General features: G+C 48.7%; 1 protein-coding gene across 2 annotated transcripts in view; it reads right to left on the bottom strand.

Moving 5' to 3' along the window:
• The window catches only part of WNT4 (Wnt family member 4), a 41271-nt gene that overhangs the window by 13194 nt on the left and 12760 nt on the right, over positions 1 to 15317 (bottom strand). Inside the window, exons 1-2 of one of the 2 annotated variants that reach the window (XM_031962645.1) lie at positions 3075 to 3136; positions 2263 to 2498 (exon numbers count right to left, since the gene is read on the bottom strand). In XM_031962645.1, coding sequence (XP_031818505.1) covers positions 2263 to 2410 — 148 coding nt within the window. In that variant the 5' untranslated portion in view covers positions 2411 to 2498; positions 3075 to 3136. Of the gene's footprint in view, positions 1 to 2262; positions 2499 to 3074; positions 3137 to 15317 lie in introns of those variants that run through there. The other variant, XM_031962643.1, reaches the window with a different exon arrangement.

Raw genomic sequence — 15317 nt, 5'->3', positions numbered from 1 at the left:
ATAGGATTTAGATCTGGGAGAGACTTTTTTATAACACAGAATGTAAAAACTGAAAAAAATAACATCAGAGTTTCTAGGAGCCATAGAATATAGAATATCAAGGATAGTTGGAAACTTAGAACAAAGTCCATAGAGGAATTTAGAACACAGGATGTCAGAGCTAGGAGGACTCTTAGAACAGAGAATGTCCTAGCCAAGAGGAACTTTGGAGACCATCTTTTCCAACAACCTCATTTTATAAATTTGCAATCTGAAGTATTGAGAATAGTGATACAAGTGTAACCTACTACATCTCGGATCTGTTATTTATTTTGTTTTTCTGAATCTTCTGGGCTGTCAATAATTCTGAGGTTGCCAATGTCATGATCTGCCCTCTAGGCCTATCCCTTAATTCTTTGGATACTTCAGTAATTTCCACCCTCTCCTCTTAGTTGTGCTCTTCTGTGAGCCATCCTGTTTCCTGCTGAAGTTGCCTCTTGTTTATCCCTTCTCTGGATTTATTGGAGATTTTCCATTTTCTGCTCATTGACCATTTTCTTCATGATTCCCTCCTAGTCTTTTTTTTTTAGTAGCATATTTTAATTCTATCTTGAGCTCTCCCCTTGATTAAAAAATAAAATTTTAACCAGATTTTCCTGTTCTTTGCTCTTGGGAGTTTCTTTCTATTGGTAATTCTTGGTTCATTTCTGTAAGCATGTCACCAATCTGTTGAAGGCCAAGGGACAGAATGTTGGCTGTACGGACAAGGAAGGCCCCAGCCCAACTACCTCTGACACTGAATAGGTTTGTGACCACTGGCAAATTACTGTCTAAGACTCAATTATAAACAGATTGTCAGGGTCTGGCACATCAGGAGGGGCTTAATTCCATCACTCATTCAAAAAACATTTTTAAAGTACTCTCTGTGCCAATTACTATTATTAAAAAAGGCAAAAACAGCTTCTAGCTTTAAGGAACTCACAATTTAATTAAGAGAAAACAACAGGCAAATAACTGTGTCCATGTAGGATCTGCAGAGGGTAGATCAGAGATCCTCAAACTACGGCCCGTGGGCCAGATGCGCCAGCTGAGGACGCGTATCCCCCTCACCCACGGCTATGAGGTTTCTTTATTTAAAGGCCCACAAAACAAAGTTTTTGTTTTTACCATAGCCCGGCCCTCCAACAGTCTGAGGGACAGTGAGCTGGCCCCCTATTTAAAAAGTTTGAGGACCCCTGGTAGATGAAAGGGACTAAGAGGAGAGGGTGAGGATTTGGAAAGGCCTTTTCTAGAAAGTGAGAATCGAGCTGAGACTTGAAGGAAGTCAGGGAAGTCAGGGGGCATTCCAAGTCTGGGGGACAGCCTGTGGGGGGTGGGGGCAGGTGGGCAGGATGTTGTATGTCGGAAACAAGAACACTAGTGGATCATGGGCACATGGAAGGAAGAAAACAGAGAGAAGACTGGAAAGGTAGGAAGAATGAAGGTCAGCTTGCTTGATCTGTCAGCAGAAGGAATTTCTACACTGGGAGTTCTCACTTCAGTAACATTGTAGGTACCTCACTTTGAAATATCCTCCCTCCCTCCATCCTTCCTTCCCTCCCTCCCTCCCTCCCTCCCTCCCTCCCTTCCTTCCTTCCTTTCTTCCTTCCTTCCTTCCTTCCTTCCTTCCTTCCTTCCTTCCTTCCTTTCTCCCTCTCTCCCTTCCTTCCTTCCTTCCTTCCTTCCTTCCTTCCTTCCTAATGAACAAGAATCACACAAGATGGGCATTAAACGGAAGGTTGTGATTTGCATTTGTCAGTTATTTAAAACCTTTTATTAAGCACTTACTGTATGCCAGGTACTGTGCTAAACATCCTTTGGGAAGAACTTTCGGATGGTTCTCATCCCAGGCTTACTGAAAAGACTTAGCAAATGCTTTTTTCACAACACTTGGATGTAGGGGATAGAAGACTAGACTTAGAATCTGGAAGTTTTGAGTTCAAATCCCACCTCAGACAGTTATAAGTTGTGTGATACTGGAGAAAGCCTCTGTATTCCTCCTCTATATAACAAGGGGTTTGTATTGGACGCCCATAAAAGTCCCTTCTAACTCTCAGTCCAGAAGTTCCATTTATGGTCCCTTATGAGGAAGGCAGGGAAAATTATCATAACCCCTGTGAGAGCTGAACAACTAATCAATCAGGGACTTGTTAAGCACCCACCAGGTTCTCGAAAACAGCAGGCAAGGCAGGTGCGGGCTCCCTTTGTCGGGGGCCCCGGGCCCATCCCCTCCCTGCCCCTCACCTTGCGTCACCACCTTGCCGAAGACCGGCAGGCTGTCCAGAGTGGAGCAGTTCCAGCGCCGGTTTCGGAACTGATACTGACACTCCTCGATGGCGAGCTGCGCCCCGCGCCGCACCGAGTCCATCACCTCCAGGTTCCTCTTGCACATCTGCACCTGCCTCTGGATCAGCCCCTTCAGCTTCTCACAGGTCTCCTCGTCTGAAATGCTGCCCACCGAGGAGAGCTTGGCCAGGTACCTGAGGAGGAAGGAGGGGGTGGCTGAGGCTGCAGCTGGCGCAGGAGCCCTGGCCGAGTTCTGGGAGCCCGGAGCTGGGAGTGATCTCGGGGCTGGCCCCCCCCACCCCCAATCAGGATCTCCTCCCAGACGCAGACTCCCCTCGAAGGTGACCAGTGAGGGGGACCTCCCTGCCCGTAGGGCCAGCCGTCCTTGACGGGTTACACAGGCAGGAAAGTTTTTCTCCCTGAATTATATCAGACTAGAATGAGAGGCAGCAGAGAGAAACGGAGGAGACGATGAATTTTAAGTCAAGAAGGCCTGAGTTCAAATTCTTCCCAGACCCTTGTTAGCCGTACGACCCCTGTTTTCTCATCTAGAGGCATATTAGTTAGAATGCTGGACTCAGAATCAGGAAAACCCGAGTTCAAATTCTGCTCTAAATACCTTCTTAGCTCGATGACTCTGGAAAGTAATTCGACCCCTGCCAGCCTCAGTTTCCGCATGTGTAAAATGGGGTTTTCTATCTCCCAGGTTTCTTGTGAGGGTTAAATGTTGTATTTGTAAATCGTTTTGCAAACCTTAAAGTGGTATCTACCTGTTATCATTAGTGGTGATGATTTTGTTTTTCAGTTGTTCCAGGCGTGTCCAATTTTCTGTTCTCTATTTGGGGTTTCTGGGCAGAGACACCGAATGATTTGCCATATCCTTCTCCAGCTCATTTTACAAATGAGGAAACTGAGGCAGAGAGGGAGAAGTGACTTGGTCAGGGTCACACAGCTAGGATGTGTCTAGGGGTGGATCTGAACTCAGGAAGCCGAGTCTCCCTCTATCCTCACCTAGCTGCTTGTCAGAAATAACAGCTAACATCTGCAGAGTACCTACTGTGTGCCAGGCTTTCGGCTCAGCACTTTACAATTATCTCATTCTCTCTTTACATCAACCCTGGTAGTTAAGGTTACTATTGTCCCCATTTTACAGGTGAGAAAACTCGCAGACTGAGGCTAAATGACTTGGTGTCTGAGGCTGGACTGAGCTCCCAGCTGGGGCTGTACTTACTGCGTCCCCCCACCTCGTTATTACTCCTCTGGAGTTTGGGCTCAGGGCTCCCCAGCTTCCCTCCAGCTCTGAAGCTGCGGCCCTGGGAGGCGGCCCAGCCCACTAAGAAGCTGAAATCCCCAAGACCTGCAGCCCCACAGGAAGGAGAAGCCAGAGCCCCCGAGCCCCAGCCCTGCAGAGTCTCAGGGTCAAAGGCGTCCGAGCCGGGAGAATGTCACCCAAGCCGTGCCCTGGGAACCAGCTTCTGTCTGAAGCCCTTGGATGTTAGGGAACTTGCCCCCACAAGGGCTCCTTCCGGCTTGGACAGGTCGGAATTAGGGGACCTCAGAATGAGGGCCAGGGCTGGAGGTGAGGAACGTGGGTCACAGGGTAGGGAAAGCGCCGGGGACTTGGACAAAGAAGCAGCTTGTTCCTCTTCTCTTCTATCCTCCCACCCACAGACCTGTCCCTTCTCCCTCCTATTCTCCATCATCCATCCTTCCAGCCACCCATCAACGCATTCATCCATTCGTCCATCCTTCTTCACATCTCTCCATTTGCCCGTTTATCCATCCATCCTCCCTCCCTCCTACCCATCCATCCTTATTCCTTTCTTTCCTTCCTCTTGCCTCTCTCCCTACATTGCTGCGCGGGAGGAGGCTCCCCCGGGGAAAGGCTGTGGGGAGTCTCCTAAGATGAGGGCTACCCTGCGGTCTCCTCCCCCGGCCCGTCCTCCCCTCCCCCCCAGCTGCTGACCCAGGCCCCTTCCTGCCGTATGTAGCACCGAGGGCCTGCAGGGGGCACCAACAGCCAAGCTTGGGACAGGGACTTGCGGTTTCTCCAGGATCCCCAGGCTGCTGGCGGGGTTGGAAGTCTGGTTCTTTGGGCCCCTGTGCTCCGAGTCTGCCAGCAGAGGCGAGGGTGCTGCTGCCCAGGCCCCCGGGGGTCTCCCGTGGTTAAGGACCGTCCCTCATTTCCTCTCCCCTCCTCATGACCGGGAGCCACTTGCCTTCTCTCGGACTCTCACTGGCCGCGTGCCCTTGGGCCGGGAGGGGCCTTTGCCTCGTTTCTGCTTTGGAAAACCAGGGACAGGACTAGATCACCCGGGGTCCCCGTCCAGAATTCGGGCTCTGGTAGAAAAGTTCTCTCAGGACCCTGTGGTCTTCAATCAGTTAACAGGCATTGGTTAATCCATCGGGGTCCCGATTGAAATTTTTGTGCTTTGCTAAGGCTGGGATGCCACATGAGGGGAAAAAAATACCTCTGCCCAAAAGGGCTTCCACCCTCTTAGGTAGATTCTACATCCACAGGGAGGCCGGCTGGCGTGGGGGAGACACACTGAATTTGTAGTCGGAGGATCTGGGTTCAAATGCTGACTCTTCCATTGGTTCTGTGGTTCTTGGGCCTCGGGGGGGAGAGGGCCTTTGATCCTTTTGGCTCCAAAGGGTTGTTCTTACACAGAATACATTGGTTCAAAATATATATCTTCCCTTGGGCACCTTTGGCCTTTATCAAATGAAATGACTTTTTGGGATCGCACATTATCTGAAAATTGGGCCAATGGGCTTCCTTCCCCTTCCTTCCTTCTTTCCCCCTTCCCTCCTTCTTCCTTTCCTTCCTTCCTTCCTTCTTCCTTCCTTCTTTTTCCTTCTTTCCTTCCCTTTCCCTTTTCCTTTTCCCTCCCTTTTTTCCTTTCTTCCTTCCCTCCCTTCTCTTTCCTTCTTTCCTTCCTTCCTTCCCTCCTTCTTCCTTTTTCTTTCCCTTTTCCTTTCTTCTTTCCTTCTTTTCCCCCTTTTCCTTTTCCTTTCCTTCCCTTTTTTCCTTCCTTTCCTTTTTTCCCTTTTTTTTTCCCTTTTCCTTCTTTTTCTTCCTCCCCCTTCTTTTTTTTTCAACCTTTTCCTTCTTTTCCTCTTTCCTTCCCCCTTTTCTTTTTTTTCCCCCTTTTTCCTTTTTTTTTCCCTTTTCCTTTTCCTTCCTTTTTTTTCTTTCCCTTTCCTTCAACCTTCCTTTTTCCTTTTTTCCCCTTTTCCCCTTTTTTTCCCTTTTTCCCCTTCCCTCCCTTTTTCTTTCCCCTTTTTTTTCCTTTTTCCCCTTTTCCCCCTTTTTCCCCCTTTTTCTTTTTCCCTTTTCTTTTATTTTTTTCTTTATTTTTTCCCCAATTTTTTTCTTTTTATTCGGTTTTTTTTCCCTTTTTCCCCCTCCCTCCCTTTTCTTTTTTTTCCTTTTCCCCCCCCTTTTCCTTTTTTATTTTCCTTCCTTTTTCCTTTCCTTCCTTTACCCTCCTTCCTTCCCCTTCCTTCCCCTTTTAACCTTCCTAAGGGGGAAGGGGATTGGGGTTCTACGTTTTTCCGGCAGGGGGGGGGAGGGTTTTGGGGGTTTCCCCGCCTCGGGGTTCAATGGGTTCCAGACCCTCTCCTTTCGAAAAAGTCTTCGGCCAGGGGAACCTAAAGGGGGATGGGGGGACCAGGGACCGGCTGGGGGGAAAATTTTGGGGCCCCGGCAAAGGCCCTCTTCCTTCCCCCCATCCCAACCCCTAAAAACCTTCCCTCCGGGGGGCCCGGGGGAAAGCCCCAAAACCCCCTAACCCCGGGGTTTGGGGGGGGCCCCCCGGGTTAAAAGCGGGGCCCCTTGGAGGGAAACCCCTGGGAAGCCCCAAACCCTGTTTAGAAAAAGAGCCTTTAAGAAAATTCTTTGGGCCCAAAGTGGATACCCAGGGGGGAAAACGCTCCGGTGGAAAAAGACCCTCTGTGTAAAGGGGGAAAAGCCAAAGCCCCCCCGGGGGTTTGCCCTGAAACCCAATCCCCCCCACCTCTCAATGCCCCCTCCTCTGGGAGGGACCCGTGAACAGCAGCCCCTCCCACATAACCCTCTAGAATTATCTCCATTTTCCAGATGAGAAAAAGAGAGATTCCGAGAGTTAAACAGATCTGGAAGGGACCATAGAACAGGGAAAGTCCAGGCTGGAAGAAGGAGCCTCAGACATTTAACAGCCAAGGAAAATGAGGCTAAAAGAGGAGTGCCTTCTTCAAACAGGGACCAGAGGTGAGATGAGGGCCAGGCCTTATGTCCAGCATCCCCCACTGGCTGCCGTGCTGGCAAGGAGGCTTCCTGATGTTCAAGGCTCAGCCTCCATTCAAAAATGATCCCAAAGTGCCTCCCCTGCTGGCGGCCTGGGGGATAACGCCTAATTCCTCCCCTCACCTATGGGCCAGGGTGGGCAGGGAGAGGGGGTGAGGGGGGCCCATGCCCACAGACCTCCGGTCCAGAAGTCAGGAGGAGAAAGCTCATGGCCCAGTGCGGTCAGAAGATCTGTGTTCAAGTCTTGCCTTTAATGCATGCTAATTGCTTGACACTGAGAGACTATAAATTATGGATGATATGCATTAAAAATTGTTCTGAATACTTTTTTTTTTCTTTTTGCTGAGGCAGTTGGGGTTAATTGTGGCCAGAGTCAGACAGCCAGGAAGTGTAAGTGTCCGAGGCTGGTCCTCCCGACTCCGGGGCCGATGTTCTCTCCGCTGTGCCCCTGAGAACATATTTGGAAAGCTCTTAGTTCAGTGCCGGACATTGATATATATAAATGTCAGTAGTTTGGTTGTTGGTACTACAACGTGGTATCATGTCTCTAGACTGAAAAAAGAGTCAGAGTGTCATGAGCTTCACAGAATAGGCCAGATGGAAAGTCCTGAGAAATTCAGGCGGGGAGTTCCCTTCTAGCTTGGGGAAGGAGAGGAGGTGGTGATCAGGGAGGGCTGCCTGAAGGAGGTAGCAAGGAGCCGGCCTTGAAGGCCAAGGACAATTTCTATAGCATCTTACGGATCGGGCAATTGTCCCCCCTCAGTCCCCTCATTACTTAGGGGAGACCTCTGAGATCCTCTGGGTCGTTATCATCCATGCCCTTATATTTCCTAGAGGAGGAGTCTCAAGGCCTGAGATGCTGATGTCACATAATTTGTAAATAAAAATAGAGGTGGGTTTGAATCCAGGCTCTGGTCTCCAAAATCCAGCACTGCTTCCCACGGCCCAGACAGGTCCCAGCTCTCTCTGTCCTGACTCTTTCTTCCTGAAATCTCACCTTCTAGGTCAGCCTGCCCAGCGTCTGAAGGCCCTCCCTGCAAGGCAGGGGGCTCTGCAAGCAGATGGAGGGGTGGGAGCGGCTAGCAATGGGTAAAGTCACCAGAGGCATCCTTTTGGTCCACATTCCCCTCATTTCCTTGAGTAACAAGTTTGAGGCTAAGATGGACCGGTTTGCAAACTTTCTGCTCTCAGGATCATCCTTACGGTCATTATCCCTCACTATTTTTAACTTTCTGAAGGGAGCCAGTCAGCCAATGAGCATTTATTAAGCACCCAGTGTTCTAGGCTAAGTGTTGGAAGGTACAAAGTAAGGGAATAAAAGATGATTCTCTGTTCCCAAGTTGCTGAAGTAAATCGGTGAATCTCAGAGGAAATCTCAGAACTGAGAGGGAGCACCAGCCCTCCCTGCAACATCCTCACCACGTGCCCCCTGGGATGGAAAGTCAGCCCTTCCTACTCTTGGACAGACCCAATGATTATTGGCAAGATCTTTTCCCTCCCCTTTAAGTTAGAATTTGTCTCTGCACATCCTCCCTCTGCATCCTGCTCCATCAGACTCTCACGACACTATCTGGTGGTCACTGATCACAAGCGCTCCCTTTTGCTGAGACCCCTAGGAACTATGCACCGGGAAGCACCCTAAGATGTAGTTGGGGAAATGAAGTTCCAGGCCGCTTGCTCCGGATCACAGGGCTAGAACTCAAGCTTCTCCCTAAACCGCAAAGAACTACAGGCTTCTCGGGCATGAGCTCCGAGGCTGGAGGCCCTGCTGCATCCCGACTGGGAGAGACGGAGATGCTGCTTGGAACCTCCCCCAGAGCCCGCTCAGCCCTGCTCGCTGCCAGGAAGGGAGGAGAACCTTCCTCTGGAATCGGCATTTAGCCAGAAGGATCCCTTCGTGGTGAGCCTGGTCAGACCTTGCGCCTGGCTCTCTGGAAGAGATAGATCCCTTTTCTGTCCTAGAATCTGGCCTGGGGAGACGCACCAGCTTCTCAGCTTTCCTACCCACAGGCAGCTTTAGTGAGGAAACTGAGGCTCCCGCAAGGGAGCGGCTCAGCCCGGCTCATGTGCCATGGGAGCACGCTGGCAGGGGCCCCGCATTTTATTCGAGGAGGAAGCGACTCCTCAGCTTCACACAGGAAGGGCCCCCAAGGCTCCCTCTCCTCCTGCTGCCCCTTGCAGAGCGTTAGACCAGCTGCCAAGTCATTTTGGACGGTGGCCCATCACCCGCTCCCACCCAGTGAAAGGTCCCGTGTCATTTCCAAGTTGAGGAGCTGAGAGGATGCAGAGCTCCATTTTCCTTCCCCCCTCTGACTCCAGCATGGACTGCTCTTCCCACTGACCCTGGCCATATGGCCAAGTGCCCCTGAGGAGCAGACTTCCCTGATGGCCACTGCTAATTGAGCATTGACAACTCACTTCTCTCTGTTCCTCAGTTTTCCCACCTGAAAATGTGACAAGACAAGATGGTCTCTAAGATCTCTTCTTCTAGCTTTGACTTTCTGTTTGTAACATTCTGTTAATGAGCAATCTTCTGGCTCTGACATTCAATGTTCTAAACAATATCACCCCTCTGACATTCAATGTTCTAAACAATATCCCCCTCGGACATTCAATGTTCTAAGCAATCTCCCCCCTCTGATATTCAACATTCTAAGCAATCTCCCCCCTGACATTCAATGTTCTAAGCAATCTCCCCCCCCCCCGGCATTCAATGTTCTAAGCAATCTCCCACTCTGACATTCAACGTTCTAAGCAATCTCCCCCCGACATTCAATGTTCTAAGCAATCTCCCCCCTGACATTCAATGTTCTAAACAATCTCCCCCCTGTGACATTCAACGTTCTAAGCAATCTCCCCCCTGACATTCAACGTTCTAAGCAATCTCCCCCCTGACATTCAATGTTCTAAGCAATCTCCCCGGCATTCAATGTTCTAAGCAATCTCCCACTCTGACATTCAATGTTCTAAGCAATCTCCCCCCTGACATTCAATGTTCTAAACAATCTCCCCCCTGTGACATTCAACGTTCTAAGCAATCTCCCCCCTGACATTCAACGTTCTAAGCAATCTCCCCCCTGACATTCAATGTTCTAAGCAATCTCCCCCCTCTGACATTCAACGTTCTAAGCAATGTCCCCCCTGACATTCAATGTTCTAAACAATCTCCCCCCTGTGACATTCAATGTTCTAAACAATCTTCCCCCTGTGACATTCAATGTTCTAAGCAATCTCCCCCCTGACATTCAATGTTCTAAGCAATCTCCCCTCTCTGACATTCAACGTTCTAAGCAATCTCCCCCCTGACATTCAATGTTCTAGGCAATCTTCCCCCTGTGACATTCAATGTTCTAAACAATCTTCCCCCTGTGACATTCAATGTTCTAAGCAATCTCCCCCCTGACATTCAATGTTCTAAACAATCTCCCCTGTGACATTCAACGTTCTAAGCAATCTCCCCCCTGACATTCAATGTTCTAGGCAATCTTCCCCCTGTGACATTCAATGTTCTAAACAATCTTCCCCCTGTGACATTCAATGTTCTAAACAATCTCCCCGCTGTGACATTCAATGTTCTAAGCAATCTCCCTCTCTGACATTCAACGTTCTAAGCAATCTCCCCCCTGACATTCAATGTTCTAGGCAATCTTCCCCCTGTGACATTCAATGTTCTAAACAATCTTCCCCCTGTGACATTCAATGTTCTAAACAATCTCCCCGCTGTGACATTCAATGTTCTAAACAATCTCCCCTCTCTGACATTCAACGTTCTAAGCAATCTCCCCCCTGACATTCAATGTTCTAAGCAATCTCCCCCCTCTGACATTCAACGTTCTAAGCAATGTCCCCCCTGACATTCAATGTTCTAAACAATCTCCCCCCTGTGACATTCAATGTTCTAAACAATCTCCCCCCTCTGACATTCAACGTTCTAAGCAATGTCCCCCCTGACATTCAATGCTCTAAACAATCTCCCCATCTCTGACATTCAATGTTCTAAACAATATCCCCCTTCTGACATTCAACATTCTAAGCAATGTCCCCCCTGACATTCAATGTTCTAAACAATCTCCCCGCTGTGACATTCAATGTTCTAAGCAATCTCCCCCCTGTGACATTCAATGTTCTAAGCAATCTCTCCCCTGTGACATTCAATATTCTAAGCAATCTCCCCCCGACATTCAATGTTCTAAACAATCTCCCCCCTCTGACATTCAATGTTCTAAGCAATCTTCCCCCTGACATTCAATGTTCTAAGCAATTTCCCCCCGTGACATTCAATGTTCTAATCAATCTCCCCCCTGTGACATTTGATGTCCAAAGCAATCCAGCTGTGAATACAGTGTTTAAAGGTACTTTTCAACTTTGACTTCCCATATTTTGAACTCAAGGAGTACAATGAGTGCTATTTTATGTTGTAAGGCTTCTCCTGGCTCTGAAGTTCTCTATCTTAGGAAACCTCTGCCATTAGCTGATTGACACTTAGGGATACCCATGGGACCAAGATCTGACGGGAGACTATTTAACAAATCAAGGCAGCAAATATTTTTAAAGCTCTTCCTTGGTGCCTTGTGCCCCATGAGCCCCCCAGGGGCAGAAGGGAGCCCCTCTGATTTATAGAATGGCTTGACCTTTCTCCCAGAGACAGGAGGATCATTCACTCTTCTGAGAGGAAAAGACTGAACTCAAATACAAACAGCACTGGCCATTCCTGGAGACGTTTGGAGAAGGGGCTGGTAAGTGGGTCCCTGGGCCCCTGAGCTCCCCATGGCCATTCCAGGTCCTGGAGAAGGACCCACCTGCTGCCTTTCTTCAAGCCACTTCTCTGGTTGCATCTTTAACACCCACATTTAGGCTCCTTCCTGGCCCTAAATACCAAGTTATTGATTTACCACCTGCTCCTGAGCCGCCTAAGGATCCGAGCCATCCCCTTGGCACTGGTTAAGTTTCCCTTCCTCGCCCTGCAGATTTTGCCTGCCTGCCTCCTTGCAGTTGGGGGGCCAGTTCCTCCATTTCTAAAAAGGTCACCCTGAAGTGGAGGTGGCAGGACCCTCTAAGAAAGCCCTTCACCTCCGTCCCGTGCTCAGCTCCCCTTGGCCACCGGCCTGGAAGGCTTGAAAGCCTCAGCTCTGCCAGGAAGATCCGATCCCTTTGACCACCTGCTGTTTTCATTAAAACTAAAATTAGCTGGGCCGGCCCCAAGCTCTTCCAGGTTTCTTTCTTCCTTTTTTTTTCCCCCTAAACGTACAAATTCCTAGAGTAAAAACGGACCCCTCGCCAGCTCCTCCCCACTGGCTCATTCTCTGGAGAAAGTCAGGCCCTCGAAGGAGGATAGCAAACAGCCCCAGGACTTGGGGGGTCAAGCTGGAGTGGTCTGTGCTTGGGGCCCACCGTGACCCTCCCATTGTCCAGGTGGGGGCTGGGACGCCAGCCAGGCCCGGGGAGCCTGGCTTCCACTCCTTCCTCCCGGGTCACATTTAGAGACTTTATGACCCTCACCATTATCACCCACCCTGGGGGCGGAGGAGGGCCAGAACAAGGGAGCCATGTTTTCACCCAGGGGCCTGCACCCTCTGAGGGCTCTGCACTGATTCCTGTTGGAGCCCGGCCCTTCAGGGTAATCCTGACGCTTATGTCTGTGCATCAGCTTTGGGCTTCCCAAGTGCTTTTCTCAAGGCCACACTGAATGCTAAACTTCCAGGATCAGGCACTTTAGAGAAGAGAAAGCGCTTGCTTGGATTTCCACTTGATGCTGGTATAAACCCCTCTCTCCTCTCCTGGAAAATGAGAAGGTGGGCTGGGTGGGGTCTCCATCCCAGCTTGGTGAACTGGGACCTCAGGACATGCTCAATCACTCTGTAAGTGACCTTCAGATTCCCTGAATGCAAACCCAGCACTTAAAAAAAATTAACTTATTTTTCCAGTTAACAAGCATTTTTTGTCTTTACCTTCCCATTTTTTTTAAAAGAAAAAACATTAAAAAAAAAAAAGCATCCTTGCAGCAAATGCACAGAGTCAGGTCAAACTAATTCCCACACTGTCCTGTCCCAAACTGGGAAGTCTCATTCTGCGTCTAAAATACGGGACTTGTTGGTCCTCCTCCTCCTCCCTGGGGGGCTCTCAGGGCCCCTCCCTGGAAAGGTGAAAGTGGAAAGGTGGGCACGCCTTGTTCTCCACACTGGAGAGAAGATGGAAGCGGAGGCAGGACGGACGAATCCAGGGTCATGGTGACCTCAGGGCACCGAGTCTGTTGGCTCCCCATCCAGAGTGTGCTCTGTCTCCTCCTTAAGCAATGAACAGGCTCAGGTGAGGGAAGGTAGCTGAATGAGGGCCTGGGACTGTGTGTGTGGTGTCTGGGGGGGGGGGCAGGACAGATGGTCATTCAGTTATGGATGGGAAAATTTGGGTTTTCTTCCGGCCATGGGATTGTCTCTCAGATAGCTCAACTGTAAAATAGAGCCAACAGCACTGACCCCACTGGGTTGCTATGAAGATCAAATCAGGAAATGTATATAAAATCCTTTATTCTCTATATACGAGTTTTATAATCACACTTAACTGAGTCTGCCTCAGTTTCCCCATCTGTAAAATCAGGATCACAAATAGCATTTACCTTTCAGGGCTGTGAGAATCAAATGAACCTTATATCTGATATCATAATACACTATACTATGACATGATATCCTATATTACACTGCAATGTGATGGCAGCTAGGTAGCAGTGGAGAGAGTGCTGGGCCTAGAAGCAGGAAGACTTATTTTCCTGAGTTCAATTCCAGCCTCAGACACGGTTTAGCCCTGTGACCGTGGCAAGTCAATGCACCCTGTTTGCCTCAGTTTCCCCATCTGTAAAGTGGGGGTCATAATAGCATTTACCCCTCAGCGTTGTTTTGAAGATCAATGTCATATCAAAAGACTTGGGGGAATTGAAATGAAAAACAAATTTAACAGATAGGATTATCCCTTTCATTTAGGGGATAGTCCTAACTTAAATTTGTTTCTCATTTCAAATTAGAATTTATTTTCCCACAACTCTCCTCCAAGGAGAAAAGTGGTGGGTGGTCTCAGTTTCTTCATCAGCAGACAGGGGAGTTATATTAGCTGGCCTTAAAGATCCATTTCAATTCCAAAATCTCTGAGCCTAATAAAGCAAATTGGAGCCAGCTTTGCCATTTTTAGCCTCTCAGCCTCAGTTTCCTCATCTCTAAAATAGGGTTAATAATAGTCCTTACCTCACAGGGTTGTTGTGAGGACCAAATGAGGTAGTACATGTAAAGTGCTATATATATGGCAGCTATTATTATTCCACATGACAGTCCCTCTATTACTGGAAGATAGCAGTCATGTTCCTCTAAATCTCCTTCAAGTTAAAAATCTCCAGTTCTTTCAACTGATCCTCATATGATATATTTTTCATGTTTTCTTTTGGGTCATTCTCTTGGATACCACCCAATCTTTCTTGGTCTTGCCTGAAATATGTTTATAACTAAACAAAATAGTCTAGACAGGGTTAGTCCAGGGCAGAGTAGAAGAGGATTCTTACTTTCCTTCTGGATGTCCACTGCTTTCCAATATATCTTAGCCTAGCAGTCCATCTTTTTTCTCTCTCTCTTCCCCTCTGGATCATCCTCTTTCTTCTTTTCATATTCAGTCCCTCTTTATTTATTCTCTTCTTCCCCACCGTCCATGTTTCCGCATCCCTTGTCTTTACCATTCTTTCAAGCTATCAATTTGAACTTTTCCTTTTCACAAACAAACTCCCAGGAAAATGTCCTCTGCACTCCTTTCCTTTCTATCTTACCTTCTGCCTAATTCTCAGTCCCTTTGCCATTATGGACCCCCCCCCCACTCTGTTGAAACTGATCCTTCTAAAGCCATCCATAAAGTCTTCTGGTTTTTGGTCAGTTGTCATCCTCCTTAATCTCTCTGAAGCATCTGACCCTGCTGGACTATCCTTCTCTTCCTCTCCCATTCCAGCTGCCATATTGCTGCATAATCTCTTCTTTTTGTATTTAATAACAAGGCTCTCTCTTGACTCTCCCCCTACATCTTGGATTTTTCCTTTGTAGAGTTATCATCCATGCCTAGTTTTGGTGATTATTTCCGTGCCCATGGCCATCCAAATTTTGCCTTTAGTCTTGTCAGAGCTGTCACTTGACCCCAAGCCTCTTGCCTACCAGTTCAGGTCTTGTCTCATTAGATGCTGTTTCATAAAAACTCATCTTTTTGGGTTCTTAAGTGTTTCTTAGAGAAGAGCTGAGAGTGTTTAGGGCCTGGGAGGAACTCAAGTCATTTATGGATTTTTTTTTGATTCCAGGTGAGAACCAGCTGAGCAGCCCCTGGTCTCAGGAGTCTGCAGTGAGAGCTAGGACTTTACAGGAAAGTCGACAGGGCTGGGCACCGCTTTGGGCCAGGAGAAATAGAAGGGTTTGGCACTGTGTCTGAAGGTAGGAATTGCTTCGTTCTCACCCTGTCCCCCGGGGACTTCCTTGCTGATTGCCAGGCCTACAAATGGGGTGGGTGGGAAAGGGATGGAATGCCCAGTTGGGCTAATTTGGCTGGACGGAGCCAAGTGCTGACCTAGCTGTGGCCGCCTTAGTCACCAGGAGGGCATTCGAGTCTCTAGGGCCTGATTCATGGGAAAGTTGAGTGGTTGTTGGGGTAACATACCATCCCCATCTCTGGGAAACCCACTTCCCTCCACATCCTGGCTCGGAAAGCTCTG

This window comes from Sarcophilus harrisii, chromosome 3 (assembly GCF_902635505.1).
Source record: "Sarcophilus harrisii chromosome 3, mSarHar1.11, whole genome shotgun sequence".
NCBI lineage: Eukaryota > Metazoa > Chordata > Mammalia > Dasyuromorphia > Dasyuridae > Sarcophilus > Sarcophilus harrisii.
This window is presented reverse-complemented; position numbering and strand designations above follow the sequence as displayed.